We start from the raw sequence: 18702 nt of genomic DNA, 5'->3' as shown, positions 1-18702 counted from the left end.
TGTGATAAAATACCAGATTATTTGTTTCTTTGCAAAAACTGAACAGATTACTTCAGTAGTTTAGAAGTAGAAACTTTTCAGGGCATAAGGAAAATTTTGAAATGGGAAAATTTGAAGATTTAAGTCCAGGAGAGAAAAATTGGCTAACTTACTAAATATTTGCTATTTTAAAAATATTCTTCGGGGCCGGAGAGATAGCATGGAGGTAAGGCATTTACCTTGCATGCAGAAGGTCGGTGGTTCAAATCCTGGCATCCCATATGGACCCCGGAGCCTGCCAGGAACATAGAGTCAGGAGTAACCCCTGAGCACTGCTGGGTGTGACCCCCCAAAAAATTATTCATATTTAATATGCTTATGTGACTCTCCTTAGGGGAATATATTTAGAGACATTAGAATTTAACTTTCTTGGCTATCCAAAGATCAGCTGTATTTAGTATAAATTATATTATCATTTCTTTCATTGAATTTAGTATCCAGGGGATAAAAACAGATTACTCAAAAGATATTTAAAACTTTTTTTTAAAAAAATTGAGGGATACTAGTTGGCTCTTTGTAGGTTAGGATTCGTAATCCAATTAGCGGTTTCAATGCCTTATTTCTCCTCCTAAGTAGGGACCTCAGGATACAGGGAAGTCAGTATAATTGCCAGAGCAGAAGGTAGAATCACAGGTAAAGTGAGTTTTTTACTAGGTTATTTATTGATTTCAGGTTTTGTGCTTTTTCTGGAGCTTTTTAGTGAGTAGAAGTTCTCAGAAGTTGATTATATGTGCTCTGTTTTTACATAAACAGGTGTCTATAATAATAGTTTGTTTCAGGAGGCAAATCAGAAACCAGACCCAGTATAGCTCTCTAGGTATAACTTCTTCATGCTTCTAGTTTAATGATATGGTGAGGATGAACCCTCAACAGTCAAGGTCAGTTTCTCCATTGCAGAGCCTTTAATATCTTTGGGTGAGTTGTTTCTTGTCTAGAACTTTCAGTAAGCATTTGGCTTGGCCTATGCTTATGGCTGTGTTGAATTGTCATTCCTGATGAGCTGAGTCTGCTCTGTCCACATCTGAAGACCCATGTAGAAGACACCACATGTGCTTTCAGCATCATTCTCACCTCTTCAGTATTCTTTGGTTCTGCTAATGTTTATCAGACGCTATTACTCCCCCGTGTGTTTTTTCATCTAGTTGACAGCTTGTAGAAAATAAAGCAGGAATTCTTTTATATCTGAGTCCTTAATGATCTGGAAATGAATTATAAACAAACAAAAACAGTTGCAAATAGCAATTCAAATGTTACTAAATAAAGCAGCTATGTGTCTATTACCTACAGTAATTTCTTCAGATTTTTATAGATTTCCACCAACAGCTGGAAATATATCTTTCTTTCATTAATGTCTAATAAGCAAATTGACCCATTCAAGATCTTCAAGCTTTAGTTTTATTTTATTAAGTGTAATTTTCAAATTTTTGAGTACTTGAGTTTAATGCCAAACACTTCTGGGATGGTGATTAGGTGAATCCTGACTACTTATTTTCTTTCAAGAAGGTGCTATATTCCAGCCATGTACATTAAGGCAAATCTAAAAAAATTGTTCTGCCTTTGAGGCTCTGAGGGATTTGTGGTTTATGATGGGAATAGGTAGTTTAATCTACCCTCAATTTTAATATCTTTACAATGGTCAAGAGAATGGATCTATACTGTCTCCTAATCAATGAAGAAAAACTCTGGAAACACTTAATAAACATGTTTATACTCTCATTTCAGTTTTTTATTTCTAAAGCTGAATTACCTATTAAACTTAATTTGTAAAAGAAAAAGAATCTTGTTTTTTATTCTTGCAAAGAGTACCTTATTTATGTGTTAATTTGAAACTTTCTCAATTAGAATTCTCATATATTTTAAAACTTGCATTGGCTTATTATCTGCCTCCTGAAAGATATTCAGATTGACATGTATAAGAGAGAAGGAATTTGAGAAGATAAATTAAGGTGGAATCAATAGGAGTGAGTAGTAAATATTTTAGAAAACTTAGTAAAGTAGGAAAGAAATTTAGGACTAGGAGATCACTGAAGAATCTCTGGTAAGTACTTAAATATTGTATGCAGAGTTATAGTACCACATGTAGGGCACTTGGCCTTGTACATGCCCAAACCAGGTTCGATCTCTGACATCCCATATAGTCCTCAGAGACTTTCAGGAGTGATCTCTGAACACAGATTCAGAGTAAACTCTGAACATCACCATGGATAACTCAAAAACAAAAATAAAAACAAATAGAAAAAAAGAATCTATACATAACTAACCCAAAGCCTGAAGTTTAAGTTGTGAAAGATCTGACTTAAGACTTAAAATTTTTTATTTTTTGTTTAAAGCTTTATGGAAGATTCTATCAGCCCTCGGTTAAAAACCACTAGATAATAGGTAAGAAAAAATTAATTAGTAAAGAAAAATGCTAAAATCATAAAGAAGCTTTTGCTGGAAAGGTGGATAGTAGAAACATGAACATCCAGGCCAATTCCCAAATCACCTGGTTGGTAACAGAAATGCTTGGCAATTATTTTGTTTTAACATTTATCTTAGTGTTCTTTTTTTTTTTTGCTGTATATTGATTTATTTATATTCATTAATTAAAAAGCTGAAGATGAATTTTCTATCATCCATAAGTAAAAAGGAAACATAGAAATGATACAAAGTCAGAAACATGTTTTCAAAGAATTTGCAAGTTGACATATTCAACCAATATCCCTGGGCTATTTACCAAGAAGAAATTGAATGTGCTCAACTATAGTCTTCAGCTTTTACAAATACCCAGAGGCTTCTGGACTATATTTGCCTATGCTCAAACATTGTTCTGTCTGAGGTATTTTCAAATTGCAGATGAAATTAGTAGAGCAGAAGACAAGTTTCTTTTCCCATTTGGATTCATTAATCCAATATTTAAGGCAATGACAGCCCATCATCATACTTTGTAAACTGGTATCTCAAAGGTATGGTGATTTGTCAAAGAGAGTCATAGTTGAGGAATCCTAAGGGCATAAAGACTTACTGGCATAATCTCCACAAAGACTAGACTTTGGTTGTAAGACAAATTAAATGAAGAAATGCTTGGGAGTCCACCAAGACACACTGCAAATTCTTTTGCATACCTGAAACTTTGGGGCATCAAGTGCCACATTGAAAGCAGTCAGGATATGTCCTTTTAAAATTTGCTACCCGAAAAGGACAATAACAGCTATGTAAATAGTAATTACAAAAGGAAAAACACATTTTTGAATGGCCCTATATGAATAATTAAATGTTATAATCAGAATTTAGTTGTATTATTCTAAAATTAATCTAGGCTACCAATGCTCAAAATCGAATCTCAGCTCTCACTGTATGTCCCTTCCTAAGTGTTCAGTCCTCATACTGCTCTAAAAGTGCATCTCTGAGAGAGAGAGTGAGAGAGAGAGATAGAGAGAAGGATAAATGATATCAAAAGATACATAAATACAAAGTGAGGCTGCTACAATCATAATGCTTCATTAGGATGGCCATAATGCCTTTAGTTTATAATTGGATGAAACTCTGTAATGTAAGACAAGAATAATAAACTAAATAAAAGGAAATTAATATGGCATTATTGTCAGACCTAACAGACTTTTAAATTAAAAAAAAAAAGACAAAAAAGTACACTATAAATTAAGGTTTCTAGAGCAAGAAGGTAAATATAAATCTAACAACAGAGCCACTAAGAGTATGAAGCAAATAAATTCAATTTAATAACAGTATGCATTTTGTTTTGTTTTGTTTGGAGGGCCACAATCCAAACAGGGTTGCTCAGGGGTTACTCCCGACTCCTTGCTCAGGAATCACTTCTACCTGGTTCCCAAGACCATATGGGATGCTGTGGATCAAACCCTGATTGGTAGCCAGGAGTAACCCCTGAGCATCAATGGGTGTGGCCCCAAAACAAAACAAAACAAAGAAAAGGGGGGGGGGGCTGGAGTGGTGGCGCTAGAGTTAAGATATCTGCCTTGCAAGCGCTAGCCTAGGATAGACCGAGGTTCCATCCCCTGACATCGCATATGGTCCCCCAAGCCAAGGGCGATTTCTGAGCGCATAGCCAGAAGTAACCCCTGAGCATCATCGGGTTTGGCTCAAAAACAAAAACAAAAAAAACAAAATAAAACAAACCCTGATTGGTGCATGCATGCAAGGCAAGCACCCTATTGCTGTACTGTACTATCACTCTCGCTCTGAACTCAACTGATAGAAAAATAGTTGTATAATAATAAATATTTTGCTTTTAATAATTGGTAGAGCTAGACAAAAATAAGTAAGGAAATGGGTACTTAACAATACAATAAGTCAACTAGATTTAATAGACATATCAAAGATCGCCCAACAACATAATACACGTTCTTCTCAAGTGCAAATTTAAGAATAACAAACTAATTGTACAACTTAAAAAGTAAGAAAAAGGGCCCGGAGAGATATCACAGTGGCGTTTGCCTTGCAAGTAGCCGATCAGGACCAAAGGTGGTTGGTTCGAATCCCGGTGTCCCATATGGTCCCCCGTGCTTGCCACGATCTATTTCTGAGCAGACAGCCAGGAGTAACCCCTGAGCATCACCGGGTGTGGCCCAAAAACCAAAAAAAAAAAAGTAAGAAAAAGAACAAATTAAAGCTAAAGGTATTATTAGATTGACCACAGTCAGATATGACATCCCTTCCCAAAACATAAAGCAAAGCAAAAATAAATAAATAAATAAATAAATAAATAAGATTAGAGCAACAATAGATAAAACAGAATAGAAAAACAATACCAAAAAAAAAAATCAATGAAGTCAAAAGTTGGCTGGCTCCTTGAAAAGCTCAACAAAATTGATGTGCTTTAGCTAGACTAATTCAAAGGAAAAAAAGTCTTGCTATTGGCATTATATCATTAAAGAGTTCTTTAAAGTATAAGTCTTGGAGTGAATCTAGGTTTTCCTCCGTATACTTTAAAGATTCAGGTCTAATCTCAAGGTCCTTGATCCACTTCGAGTTAAATTTTTTTGTTTGTTTGTTTTTTGAGGCACACTCAGCTGCGCTCAGGAGTTACTCCTGGCTCTGTGCTCAGAAATTACACCTGGCAAGCTCAGAAGACTACCAGTATATAACATGCTAGGGATCAAACCTAGATCAGCTATGTGCAACACAAATATCTACTCATTGTGTTATCACTCTGGCTCCCTGAGTGGACTTTTGTACAAGGTATGTGTTATGGATTCAGTTTTAATTTCTTACACATGGTTATCCAATTGTCTTAAAATCATTTGTTGATTCTTTATTCCATTTCATGTTTTCAGCTCTTTGTCAAAACTTAGTTGACAAACTTGGGAGTTGTAATTGGATATTTCATCTTAACCCATTGGTCCAAAAGTCTGTCTTTGTTTCAAAAATTCTATTTTGATCACTATGGCTTTTTAGTACAGCTTCAAGTTAGGTAATGAGATGACTCCCAGTATCTTGATTTTCAACATGGTTTTGGATATCCTGGGTCTTTTATGGTTCCACACAAACTTTATAATTGACTGTTCTAAGACCCTGAAGAGTGTTGTTGAAGTGGGACAGGGATTTCCTTGAATGACAAAGGCTAAAAAAATCAAATTTGAACAAATGGGTCTATATAAAACTAAAAAGTTTCCAAATGGCAAAACACATGTGGGCTAAAGCTAAAAGGCAGTTATTGAGTGGGAGAAAATATTTTCACTCAACACATCGGATAAAGGGTTGATTTGTAGAAAATACAAAGAATTCACAAAGATTACCACCCCCCAATCTAAAACCTCCATCAAAAATGGGGAGAGGAAATGAGCAGACACTTCTCTGAGAAAGAACAACAGATGGCTGACAGGCTCATAAAAAAAATGCTCATCATTTGTTATCATTAAGGGAATCCAAATGAAGATGACAATGTGATATCATCTTATACCAGTGAGGATGGCACATATCAAAAATACTAAGAACAATCTGTGTTGGTGGTGGAGATGTGATGAAAAAGGATCTCTGATCTACTGTTAGTGGGAATGCTGTGTAATTCAATCCTTTAGAAAACAGTGTCAGGCCGGCAAGGTGGCGCTAGATGTAAGGTGTCTGCCTTGCAAGCGCTAGCCAAGGAAGGACCGCAGTTTGATCCCCCGGCATCCCATATGGTCCCCACAAGCCAGGGGCAATTTCTGAGCGCTTAGCCAGGAGTAACCCCTGAGCATCAAATGGGTGTGGCCCGAAAAAACAAACAAAAAAAAAAAAAAAAAAAAAAAGAAAGAAAGAAAGAAAGAAAGAAAAGAAAAGGAAACAGTGTCAAGGGGGCTGGAGAGATAGCATGGAGGTAAGATGTTTGCCTTACATGCAGAAGGACGGTGGTTCAAATCCTGGCATTCCATATAGTCCCCTGAACCTGCCAAGAGCGATTTCTGCGCATAGAGCCAAGAGTAACCCCTGAGCGCTGCCAGGTGTGACCAAAAACAAACAAACAAAAAAAAAAGCAAAACAGTATCGAAGTCTCTCAGTAACTCAGAATTGAATTGCCATTTGACCCACCAAATCCACTGGATATTTATAGCCAGGGCAGAAAAACATTCATCCAAAAAGATGTATGCACACCACTATTCATGGTAGCATTCAGTACAATAGTTAAGAGTTGGAATTATTTGCCCAAAAACAAAGGAGTAGTTATTAAGATGTGGTACATATATGCGATAAAATATTACATAGCTGTAAGGAATGATGCAATCATGCAATTTGCTGGAGCATGAATGGAATGGAAGATATTATGCTAAATGAAGTAAGCCAGAAAAAGAAGTATAAATACAGGATGATATTGCTTATATGTGGTATTTAGAATAACTGCAAGAAATAGTGCAATGGTTAGGGCTGGAGCGCAGCGGTAGGGCGTCTGTCTTTCATGCGGCTGATCCAGGATGGATCTCGGTTTGATCTCCCAGCGTCTCATATGGTCCCCCAAGCCAGGAGCAATTTCTGAGCACATAGCCAGGAGTAACCCCTAACCATCACCGTGTGTGGCCCAAAAACCAAGAAAAAAAGTGCAATGATTAAATGGGGGCTGTCTAGATGACTCTGAATCCCAGTATATAGCAAAGAGAAGGAAAGAAATTGAGTAGAGAAGAAGGTCATATGTGAATTAAGGGGTGTTAGGGGCTAAGGGGACTTCCGTGCATTGGTGGCATTAAGAAATGGCAGAACTGGGGCCGGAGAGATAACATGGAGGCAAGGCATTTGTCTTGCATGCAGAAGGATTGTGGTCCTTCCCGGTGTCCCATATGATCCCCTGAATATGTCAGGAGCGATTTCTGAGTGTAGAGCCAGGATTAACCCCTGAGCGCTGCCCAGTGTGACCCAAAAATCAAAGAAAGAAAGAAAGAAAGAAAGAAAGAAAGAAAGAAAGAAAGAAAGAAAGAAAGAAAGAAAGAAGGAAGGAAGGAAGGAAGGAAGGAAGGAAGGAAGGAAGGAAGGAAGGAAGGAAGGAAGGAAGGAAGGAAGGAAGGAAGGAAGGAAGGAAGGAAGGAAGGAAGGAAGGAAGGAAGGAAGGAAGGAAGGAAGGAAGGAAGGAAGGAAGAAAGGAAGAAAGGAAGAAAGGAAGAAAGGAAGAAAGGAAGAAAGAAAGAAAGAAAGAAAGAAAGAAAGAAAGAAAGAAAGAAAGAAAGAAAGAAAGAAAGAAAGAAAGAAAGAAAGAAAGAAAGAAAGAAAGAAAGAAAGAAAGAAAGAAAGAAAGAAAGAAAGAAAGAAAGAAAGAAAGAAATGGCATAACTAGAGGCCAGAGCAATAGCACAGTGGTAGGGTGTTTGCCTTGCATGTGGCTGACTTGGGACAGACCCAGGCTTGATTCCCTGCATCCTATATGGTCCCCTGAGCGTGGCAGGAATGATTTCTGATTGCAGAGCCAGCAGTAATTCCTGAGTGCTGCCAGATGTGGCCCCTAAATTTTTTTAAATATGGAATACACAAATAATATTAATTTTAGATGCTGTTAAAAAGACTTTACTAAAGAAAAATGAGAATTTTGCTACTAATTTTGATATAAAATAAGAAAATATCTCAAATAGTTGTACAGTAACAAAGTAGATAACCTACATAGAATTGACATATTTCTTGAAGTATATAATCTTTCAAACTAACTCAAAAATTAATATAACTCTAGTCTTCTAACTAGTAAGAAGAATTAATCAAAATGAAAATCTTCCCAAACTCTTGAGTCCAAACTTTAAGCCAACAATTGAAAAGAAAGAAAGACTTTCTAATTCATTCTTTTTTTGGGTGGGGCACACCCAGTGGCACTCAGGGGTTACTCCTGGCTCTGCGCTCAAAAATTGCTCCTGGCAGGCTCAGGGGACCATATGAGATGCCAGGGATAGAACCCGATTCCATCCTGGGTTGTCTGTGGTGTGTAAGGCAAATACTCAATCGCTGTACTATCGCTTTGGTCCCCTTTCTAAATCATTCTATAATATAAGCATTACCCTGATACCTTATACCAAAACTAGATGAAATAAATCTATAAAATAATATGCAATATGAATTTAATGTTAATATACATACTTATCTAGGGGCTGGAACTATTTGTTTATTATGCCTAAGTGGAATTTGTTCCTGAAAATCAACATCAATTTATGTATTAACAGGATAAAGTAAATAAAATCATGATCATCAGCATTAATTTAGAAAAAGAGTCTGATGATATTCAACCATGCATAATAAAACTTTCAATAAACTAGAACTCTTTTTTGGAGTTATGGAAAATTGATGTCATATGCTTGGTAACCCTTTAGCACCATTGAGAATGATAATTAATTGGTATTGATTAGTCTAAATATAAACCGAATAATCAGACTAATACAATAAAAGCCCTTTCTATATATATAAAAATTCATCATACGTCTAGAGAGAAAGTTTAAAGGTCTTAGCAAATGCTTTATATACTAGAGACCAGGTTTAATGTCCAGCACAGCATTGTACTCACCAAAATTACAGAATTACATCACGGAAATTATAGAACACAGAACCAGTCACTGCTTCTCAGTTTAATGTAGTACAATTTAGTGCAGCTTCCATTTGCTTGGACACCTCCTTGAGATGCCTTTAGTCTCAATGTCACGGAGTGTTTTGACTATGTTTTCCTCTATGTAGCTTAGAGTTTCAAGTCTGATATCAAGGTATTTAATCCATTTTTATTTGATCTTTGTATATGTTGATAAAGACAGCTGGAGTTCATTTGTTTGCATGTAGTTGACCAGTTATCCCAGCACCACTTGTTGAAGAGGCTTTCCTTGCTCCATTTTGTATTTGTTGCCCTTTAGTTGATTGTATGTCTGGGGTCAGTCTCAGAATACTCAAGTCTATTTGACACTAATCTGACAGTCAGGCTTTATTCCAATACTATTCTGTCTTAATGACTTTTGCTTTATAGTTCAACTTAAAGTTGGGGAAAGTGATGTCTCCCATCTTTTCTTTCATAAAAATGCTTTAGCTATTCATGGGCATTATTATTCCAAATGAGTTTCAGGAGTGTTTGATACACTTCTTTGAAAAATTTCTTGGGTATTCTTAGAGGAATTGCATTAAATCTATACAGTGCTTTAGGAAGTATTAACATTTTAATGAAATTAATCCTCCCAACCCATGAGCAGGGGATAGAGTACATGTCTCCATTTCCTGTGTTCTCTTATTTCTTGAAACAGTGTTTTGTAGTTTTTTTGTATAGGTTATTCACCTCTTTAGTTAAGTTTACTCCAAGGTACTTGATTTTCTATGGTACAATTATGAATGAGTTTGTTATTTTTTTAATTTATTTATCTGATTTATTTCTTTTGGGTCATGGTTTTCTTCCTGACTCTGTGCTCAGGAATCACTTCTGGAGGGCTCAGAGGACCATATGAGATGCCAGGGATCAAACCTGAGTTGGCCGTGTGCAAGGCAAGCACTCTACCCACTATAATATCCCCTGAGTCCTAGGATTGTTTTTAAATGTTTCTTCACTTTTATTATTTATATTAAAAATCATAGTTTTTGTATGTTATTTTTGTAGCCTGTCACTTTACTATACAAATCTATAGTTTCTAGGTGCTTCTTTGTGGAGTCTTTAGGATTTTCTAAATACAGTATCATGTCATCAGCAAACAGTAAGAACTTGAATTGACATCTTCCTTTTCTATATGTATGCCCTTGATATCTTTATCTTGCCTGATTGCTATGGAAAATACTTTCAATACTATGTTGAATAGAAGTGGTGAGGTGGGCAACCTCATCTTATGCCAGATTTTAGAGGAAAGGCTTTCAGTTTCCCCCCAATTGAATATAATATTTGCCCTAGGCTTATGGTATATGGCTTTGACTATACTGAGAAAAGTTTCTTCCATTCCCATCTTGTGAGTATTTTTTCCATGAATGGGTGTTGGACCTTGTCAAATGCTTTCTCTACATCTATTGATATTTTATTTTTGTTGATATTAGTATTATATTGTTATCATATTGATTGACTTGCATATGTTAAACTATCCTTGCATCCCTGGAATGAATCCTACGTGGTCATGGTGTATGATCTTCTTGATGAGCTGTTGGATCCTATTTGCTAAAATTTTTTTTTGAGGATTTTTGCATCTTTGTTCATCAAGGATATTGAGTCTGTGGTTCTCTTTTTTGTGACATCTTTATTTGCTTTTGGTATCAGGGTGAATTTGGCCTCATAGAAGTTATTTGGGAGTATTTATGTTTCTTTAATTTCCTGAAAGAGCCTGAAAAGAATTTGCAATAGCTCCTCTTTAAAGATTTGAAAAATTCACTAGTAAATCCATCTTGGCCTGGACTTTTGTTTTGGGGAAGTCTTTTGATTACCACTTGAATATCTATAATAGTGATAGGTCTGTTCAGATATTCCATATCATCTTTGTTTAACTTTAGGAGGTTATAGGAGTCCAAGAATTTATCCAATTCTTCCAGGTTCTCCTGTTTTGTGGCACAAAGTTTCCAAAGTAATTTCTGATTACTCTTTGAATTTCTGCAGTATATGTAGTGACTGTCCCCTTTTCATTTTTAATTCAATTTATTAAGTTCCTCTCTCTTTCCTTGTGAGTATTGCTTACAGTTTATCAATCCTGTTTATTTTTTTTTTTCAAAGAACCAACTCTTGCTTAGACTGATCTTTTAAATTGTTTTGTGGGTTTTTAGTTTATAATTTCTACACTAAGCTTTATTATTTCCTTCTGCCTGCCAATTTTTGGCTCATTTTGTTGATTGATCATTATCTGATTTTATTGAGGTAATTTTATTAAGTTATTTGCTATTTATGTAGGCCTTTCTTCCTTCTTGATGAATGCTTGCAAACTTATAAAGTGTCCTCTTAATGAAGCTTTTGCTGTGTCACACAAATTCATTCTGTCTTCATATGAATTATTTCTTCATTCTCATTTTCTCTAGGAACCATTTGATTTCCTCTGTGTCCCACTGGTTGTTCAATAGTAAGCTGTTTAATTTCCAGGTGTTAAAAGTTTTTTTCTTTGTTTCTTTTGGCAGGCAATGTGCACTGGTGAAGGGTCCAGTACACAGCATGACAAATTCAATCACTAACAACTTTGTAACCACAGTGTTTAAATAAAATATTTAATAAAAAGGATAAACATACATCGCTTAACTTTAAAGTTTTCAGGCAACATCTATTTTTGAGACAGACAAGATAATGGATTTATTAAATTTTTTAATTGTGGCCCACTCCTGGAAGTACTCAGCCTCTGCGATCAGCAATTACTCCAGTGGTACTCGGAGGAATATATGAGTATGCCCGAGATCTATCTACCTGGGCCAGCTGCGTGCAAGGCATATCCTACCTACTGCACTATTGTTCCAGCCCCATATTAATGCTTTTAATAAGAACTTTGATGGAAAGAACTTTAATACCAATTGATCATCCAAGTGCATGAGCTACTTCAAATACTACTAGAAGCGCTTCAAACTTAAACATGGGCATTCTCACTCAAAAGCTATTTGACCACAATAAAAATTAAAAATAAATAGGGGGGCTAAAAAATAAAAATAAATAAATAAATAAAAATTTTAATATATATTAAAAAGGAAAATATTAAATCATGTTATCCTAAAACAAACAAACAAACAAACAAAAACTAGCTAGATCCACCAGAGGCCTGGGATCCAGGAGGCCTGGGCTGCAGGGAGGCGGTGCTATGCGGCCTCCCGCCGACGTGATCCAGATGCGTCAGCGGAGCGTCCGTTTTGCCCGCCCGCTGTGCTCGGTGCAAAGTCTATTCGCTCCTGGGACCGGCCGGAAAGCTGCTGAACTGCGCGCAGCCCTCTTAAGCCAGAAAGACGCTTTTTAAAAAGGAAAACCGTGAATTTACTCTTTGATTTCCAAGATCCGGCCCCCGAGTCCTGGAGCCCTTTCCCCGGATCACTTCCGACAGCCGGTGCGGGCCTGGGAACTTTGGTTCGGGTGACCTCTGCCCGGCCTGCCTCTAGGCTAGCCCGGGAGACCGAACCTGATCGTGGTTGCAGTGGCCTGGGGTGGGGAACCTGGAAGTTGGTGCCTCGAGGCGGAATAAATAGCCTGAACATTTTTATATTCCATTTTTCTGGAGATGCCGCAGAAGGATCCCTGCCAGAAGCAAGCCTGTGAAATACAGAAATGTTTACAAGCCAACAACTACATGGAGTCCAAATGTCAGGCTGTCATCCAGGAACTGCGAAAGTGCTGTGCTCAGTACCCCAAGGGAAGATCACTCGTCTGTTCAGGATTTGAAAAAGAAGAGGAAGAAAAGCTGGCACTGAAGTCCAAATCGACAAAGTTCAGCTGAGAAGTTACAGGTCCACCCAGTGAGCTGTATTTCTTTTTCTCCTGACTCTTATTCGGGCCAAGGAGCAGCAAAGATCCAATAAAAAACATTAACTCTGAAAGTTAATGAATATATCACCCAATCAGAACAGATAGAAATGCGTGGACAGTCAAAACCAAAACTGGGCTGCTAAAACAAACCTTTGTAAGTTTGTTTGTAAGTGAAAAGCAAACAAACAGAAAACTAGATAGACCATGCATCATTATTAATAGAAAGCCCCAGCTCAATATAGTCAGTTACCTGCTGTCAGAGAAGGACTAGCTGGCCACCGAGAAATTAGTTGAATGACTTTGAAAATAAACTATGAGGATTTTTCTTTCTGTTTGTTTTGTTTTGTTTTGTCTAACCCAGTGGTACTCACAGGCTCCCTTTAGGGGGCGTGCTCAGGGATCATATGGGGTTCTGGGGATCAAAATAAGGTCATATATAAGATAAATGTGCTACACATTTTCAACCATGTTTGAGGTTTGAAATCACTTGTTACTAACAGAGCAGCCCCCTCATCTCAGGAACAAGTCTAAAGGATGCCACCAGCAAGGTGTCACATTCTTAAGCTCCCTGCTCTGTACTTCCATTGCTGACCGGTGCTCACTCCTATGGGATAAAAAAGGTTCACATTTTATTTTATTATTTAGGGTTTTTTTTTGGGGGGGGGCACACCTGGTGACGCTCAGGGATTACTCCTGGCTATGTGCTCAGAAATTGCTCCTGGCTTGGGGAAACTTATGGGATGCCGGGGGATCAAACCGAGGTCTATCCTAGGTCAGCCGCTTGCAAAGCAATTGCCCTACCACTGCGCCACTGCTCCAGTCCCCACATTTTATTTTTTTTTAACAAGGATTAGTGTCCTTCATCATACTGCAGTTTGCCTGAACTATTGCTTTATTTTTGTTTGTTTGTTGGTTGGTTGGTTTTTGGGTCACACCCAGCAGTGATCAGGGGTTACTCCTGGCTCTACCCTCAGAAATCCCTCCTGGCAGGCTCGGGGGACCATATGGGATGCTGGGATTTGGACCACTGTCCTTTTGTATGCAAAGCAAATGCCTTACCTCCATGCTATCTCTCCTACCCCAACTATTGCTTTATTTATGTGAATCTAGTGAGTTTTCTCTTACCATAGGCAAATGAATAAATCATATCTCCAATGTTAGGGAAATGATTATTATTTTCAAGTCACATCTGAAATTTAAGCAAACAAACCAAATAGTCTCTCTGCTTTTTATAGTTTGCAGTCAAATTTGAGATAAGCAGTGTTTATTTGGCAAATCTTATTTCACATGGAGACAAGCATTATTTATTCTCTTGCTGCTGTGTGCCAGGTATTAGATAGCTGGGATCAGGGCAGAAAATGTACTTAAGGGAGAGTTTGTTTGTTATTCTGTGCCTTATCCTATGGAATTTTCCCAATGCAGTGCTTGGGGGTGGATTCTGGCAGTGCCTGGGAGATCATGGAATACTGAGAAATGATTCTCAGGCCTCCCACACAACAACATAAACATAATCTTTTTGAGCTATCTCCCTCCCCCTTATAAGAGAGTTTCAAGTGTGTGAGGTAAAAAGTCTCACAGATAGCAGGCAAATTACCAGGCCTATCAGAGCTCAGAGGAGAATGTTTGGTGGTAATACTTAATTCTTAAAAATTAAATTTTCATCTAGCATTCTACTGCAAAGTAGGAATAGCTTTCATTGAATGTGGAGCATTTCTAAAATGATAAGATATCATGAAGAATGAATCAATGAATGGTAATCATTTATAATACTATAAACATAATTTTAAAAGCAGGGCACCTGAGTAACATTTGAAATGGTAAATAATTTGGTGTTGTGCTCGCTTCGGCAGCACATATACTAAAATTGGAATGATACAGAGAATATTAGCATGGCCCTTGTGCAAGGATGACAGGCAAATTTGTGAAGCATTCCATATTTTAAAAAAATAATAATTTGGTGTTACTTTTATTTTTTCCCTAAAGAAAGAATTCTTGGGGCCGGGAAGGTGGCGCTAGAGGTAAGGTGTCTGCCTTGCAAGCGCTAGCGTAGGACGGACCGCGGTTCGATCCCCGGTGTCCCATATGGTCCCCCAAGCCAGGGGCGATTTCTGAGCGCATAGCCAGGAGTAACCCCTGAGCGTCAAACGGGTGTGGCCCAAATGAAAATTAAAAAAAAAATGAATTCTTTTATCAGTAATCAGGGATATGAATGCCCTGAGCACTGAGGTGAGAGTAGTCTCTAAGCACCATTATTAGCATGACCCTCAAACAAAACAAAAACAAATGCTCTTAAAAGCAAAAATTAAAACAAAATATTAACCTGATTTTGTTTCCCAAATGAACAATTAGGTGTCATTTCAGCCAGTGTGGGGGGATTGTGGTTGGGGGAGAGGGGTAGGCAGAGTCAATGGAGGTTCAGGTAGAAAACTGCTTAGCATTAGGCATATGCTTTATTACTTCAGCTATTTATGTATTTATATTTTGAGGCCATATCTGGCAGTGCATAGGTGCCACAGCAGCTTCAGTGGAATCTGTGATATGGTGAAAGCCTTGTTCTCGAACCTGAGGCAAAAGCTTCATGGAAGTTAGTCAGGTGGTCCCAGAGCAAAAAAAAATATTCCCCATGTCATGTACTGCTTCTGGGAATAATGATGATTGTTTTTCTTACTTTATGCTACAGTAACCTGGGCACACTGGGTTCTATAGAAAACCCACAACATAATTATTTGAGAACACATTAATGATTTTACGAATCACACAAAAACTATCGAGAATAATTTTTTAGAAAAGAAGTCTTTAGCAGAAAATCAAGGAATTTTGCTTAAAAGCTATCACTAGTATTCTGTGCTTAAAAGCTATTAAGAATAATAATAGTAAGAATCATTTAGCTATAACTTTTAATCAGTTATAATTAGGAAGGTTTCTGATAAAAAAAATCTAGGGAAAAGCTCATAGCATAAAATCTGACAGCTGGAGACACTTGTAGGACTGTGACAAATTCATATGAGTGTCCTTATAATAAGGCAGAAATAGATCAGGATAAGGAAACAGGATTTCTTATGTTCCTAAGAAAAAGAAAGGCACACAATGATTATATCTAATACAGGGCAAAAGATGGGAACCACCTATAGATAGGACTAGACTATGGCCCACTTCGCATAGGATTAACTACACCTGATCCCTCACCTTATACAGAAGTGTATGATAAAAAAAAAAAGAAGTGTATGATGAGACTAGTAACAGAGGAGTGTGCATGAAGGAAAAAGAGTGTCTTATTATAAATTGCCCATTTTATAAATACTATTAAGAGCAATGCCTCTTTAATTTCATCTTACACAGGGACAAAAGGATTTACTAAAAAAGCAAATAAAGAAGGCTGTGGAAGGCTTGGACCACAGCAGTACATGATCGGAGACTTAAACCTGGACCCCCAAACATAGATTTAAAATGGTAAATTTATAACATATTAAATATAATAAAAATCCTGCTCACAACTCAGACTGGGCAGGCTTCTAAAATCAAGAAAAGATTAACCACATTAACCATTAATCTTAGGTCATATAGTAAATGTAGTGTCATTGATTTTTTTTGTCAATATCCTGCTGTTAGATGTATATATAACCTAGAGAAACATATGCAGTTGCTCTGTAGTGGAGGCTTTAGCCAAAGTTCTTAGCCACTTTCCAGCACCCAAGACTTCGAGTCTTTTGTTATGCTGACCCCTTACCCACCTGTCTTCCGAGGAGGATGCCAGTGCTGCCCTCCGACAGCTGAGCAGTCTGTGGCACGTAGGGGCTACTTCCCATGGTTTCCCTGGGCCCATTCGAAGTTAGGGATTAACTCTGACTTCTGGAATATGAAGCATGTACTCTAGCTCATTGAATCAAATCTTTTAAATAAATTTTTTCTTATATTTATTAAAAATAGTTGTTCTAGGGTTGAGAGAAATAGTTGCAGAGGGTAAGTCTCTTTGCATTTCATACAGCTGACCCAGGATTCAATCTCTTGACACTCTGGTTTTATAATCTTAAAAAGATTGTCAACTGTTCAGAACCATTCCATCCTTCCCACACTGTTACATTCTCTCCTGACACACTCAATTTCCCTTCCTACAAATAGAATAATCTTTGGTACATGTTATTTTTAATTTTATTAAAAATTTTTGTTCATTGTTTTTGGTACTCAGGGGTTACTCCTAGCTCTACCCTAAGGAATCACTCCTAGCAGACTTGGGGGACCATATGTGATGTAAGGAATTGAACTTGGATTGGCAAGTGCCCTACCTGCTGCACTATCTGTCCCCTATTTCATTTTATTTATTTTCTGGCTACAATGGGTTTTTGCTCAGGACTTACTCTTGACTCTGTGCTCAGGGCGCATTCCTGATAGGACTCAGGAGACCAACCATATGGGGTGCTAGATGTTGGCTTTATTCAATGGAAATGTCCTACCCACTGTACTATTGCTCTGATCCCTTTACTATTATTATTAAATTAAAAGTTGAAAGCCAAACTAAGTTCATCTTTTGTATGTCGGAGGCCCAATTGTATCCTGGGTCCCCTGGATGTCCCATGATCCGCTGGGCATGCCTTTCAAAAATATTAAATGACGAATAATGACATAAAGCAAAATGAGAATAACAGAAACATCTTTTGAGAGCATCGTCAACTTTGTAATTCAATTTCAGTTTTACTTTCCTAGACTCATTTGATTTTCCTTCCATCCACTGTACAAAGCATATGTGTACAGGAATTCTTAATTCATACAGAGTTGTCCTCTATTTTCAAAGGCTCTTCCACTCAGAATTTTGTTTAGTTTTTTTTTTTTTTTTTTTTTTTACCACATCCAGTGGCATCAGGGGTTACTCCTGGTTCTGCACTCAGAAATCACTCCTGGCAGCCTTGGGGAACCATAAGGGATGCCAGAGATCAAATGTGGGTTTGTCCTGGGTTGGCAGCATGCAAGGCAAATGCCCTACCGCTGTGCTATCATTTGGACCCTAGTTTTGTTTTTGGACCACAACTGGTGATGCTCAGGAATCACTCTGCACCTGTATTTTCGTGGTGGTGCTTGTTGGTACCATGTGAGATGCTGGGGATCAAACTGGCTTCAGTCATTTGTAAGGCAAATGACTCCAGCCCTTGGAAAATTTCTTTTGGTTGAAGTGGCCTTTCTAGCAGACAAACTTCTTTCAAAACACAGTTACTTTTTTGAATACCCTTTCTCCAAGACTTAGCCTAGTATTATAGCTCTTTGGCAGACTTATGTGTTGGTGAGTTTCCACTACTGGCTAGAAAGAAGTAAAGTGTGATGCTGCTAGTCTGTTTTTGCATTCAAAGTATGTAGCCCAATACCAGACATTTAACAGGTGCTCAATGTATGTTTACTGTCAATATGACATCAAATATGTGCTTTGTAGCATTCAAATGACTTCATTCCATCCCTACCAACATCTTATAAAACAGCAATTTTTTTGGGGGGGGAGGGGCACACCCAGTGGCACTGAGGCACTCGAGTTATTCCTGGAAGGCTCAGGATACCATTAGAATGCGAGGTCGAAACCTGGTCTGCCACATGCAAGGCAAACGCCCTATCCATTCATTATACAGCAATCAATCGTTTTCTTCAAAGTGCAGAGTGAAGATTGCTCAGTGCCAATCAGCAGCCAAACAAGATAAGAATTAACCTTTTGACTCTTAAGTTCCTCCAAGCTTTTGACACTATTTAACAGATTTAAGCCAGGGCCAACAACCATGTTGTTTACATTTAGAGGGAAGGGGCCGGAGCGAGGAGGGCAGTTTGTCTTGCCAGAAGATCTCCAAGACCACTGA

The 18702-nt window shown here is 37.7% G+C and overlaps 1 protein-coding gene and 1 non-coding gene across 2 annotated transcripts; both read left to right on the top strand.

The window, feature by feature from the left end:
- The first annotated feature begins 12345 nt into the window (after positions 1 to 12345).
- LOC126030793 (cx9C motif-containing protein 4) lies at positions 12346 to 13182 on the top strand. Its single transcript, XM_049789033.1, has one exon. It carries the CDS (start codon positions 12627 to 12629, stop codon positions 12840 to 12842), a length of 216 nt encoding a protein of 71 aa, XP_049644990.1. The 5' UTR covers positions 12346 to 12626; the 3' UTR covers positions 12843 to 13182.
- Positions 13183 to 14705: 1523 nt separating this feature from the next.
- On the top strand, positions 14706 to 14812 carry LOC126031668 (U6 spliceosomal RNA). The gene has a single exon (XR_007503501.1). It is a non-coding gene; the product is annotated as a U6 spliceosomal RNA (small nuclear RNA).
- Positions 14813 to 18702: the final 3890 nt, after the last annotated feature.

The sequence above is a fragment of the Suncus etruscus genome, chromosome 15 (assembly GCF_024139225.1).
Source record: "Suncus etruscus isolate mSunEtr1 chromosome 15, mSunEtr1.pri.cur, whole genome shotgun sequence".
In the NCBI taxonomy this organism is placed as follows: domain Eukaryota; kingdom Metazoa; phylum Chordata; class Mammalia; order Eulipotyphla; family Soricidae; genus Suncus; species Suncus etruscus.
This window is presented reverse-complemented; position numbering and strand designations above follow the sequence as displayed.

What these genes read in the sequence shown, in the direction of transcription:
- LOC126030793 (XM_049789033.1), top strand. Translation starts at nt 12,627, where the DNA reads ATGCCGCAGAAGGATCCCTGCCAGAAGCAAGCCTGTGAAATACAGAAA.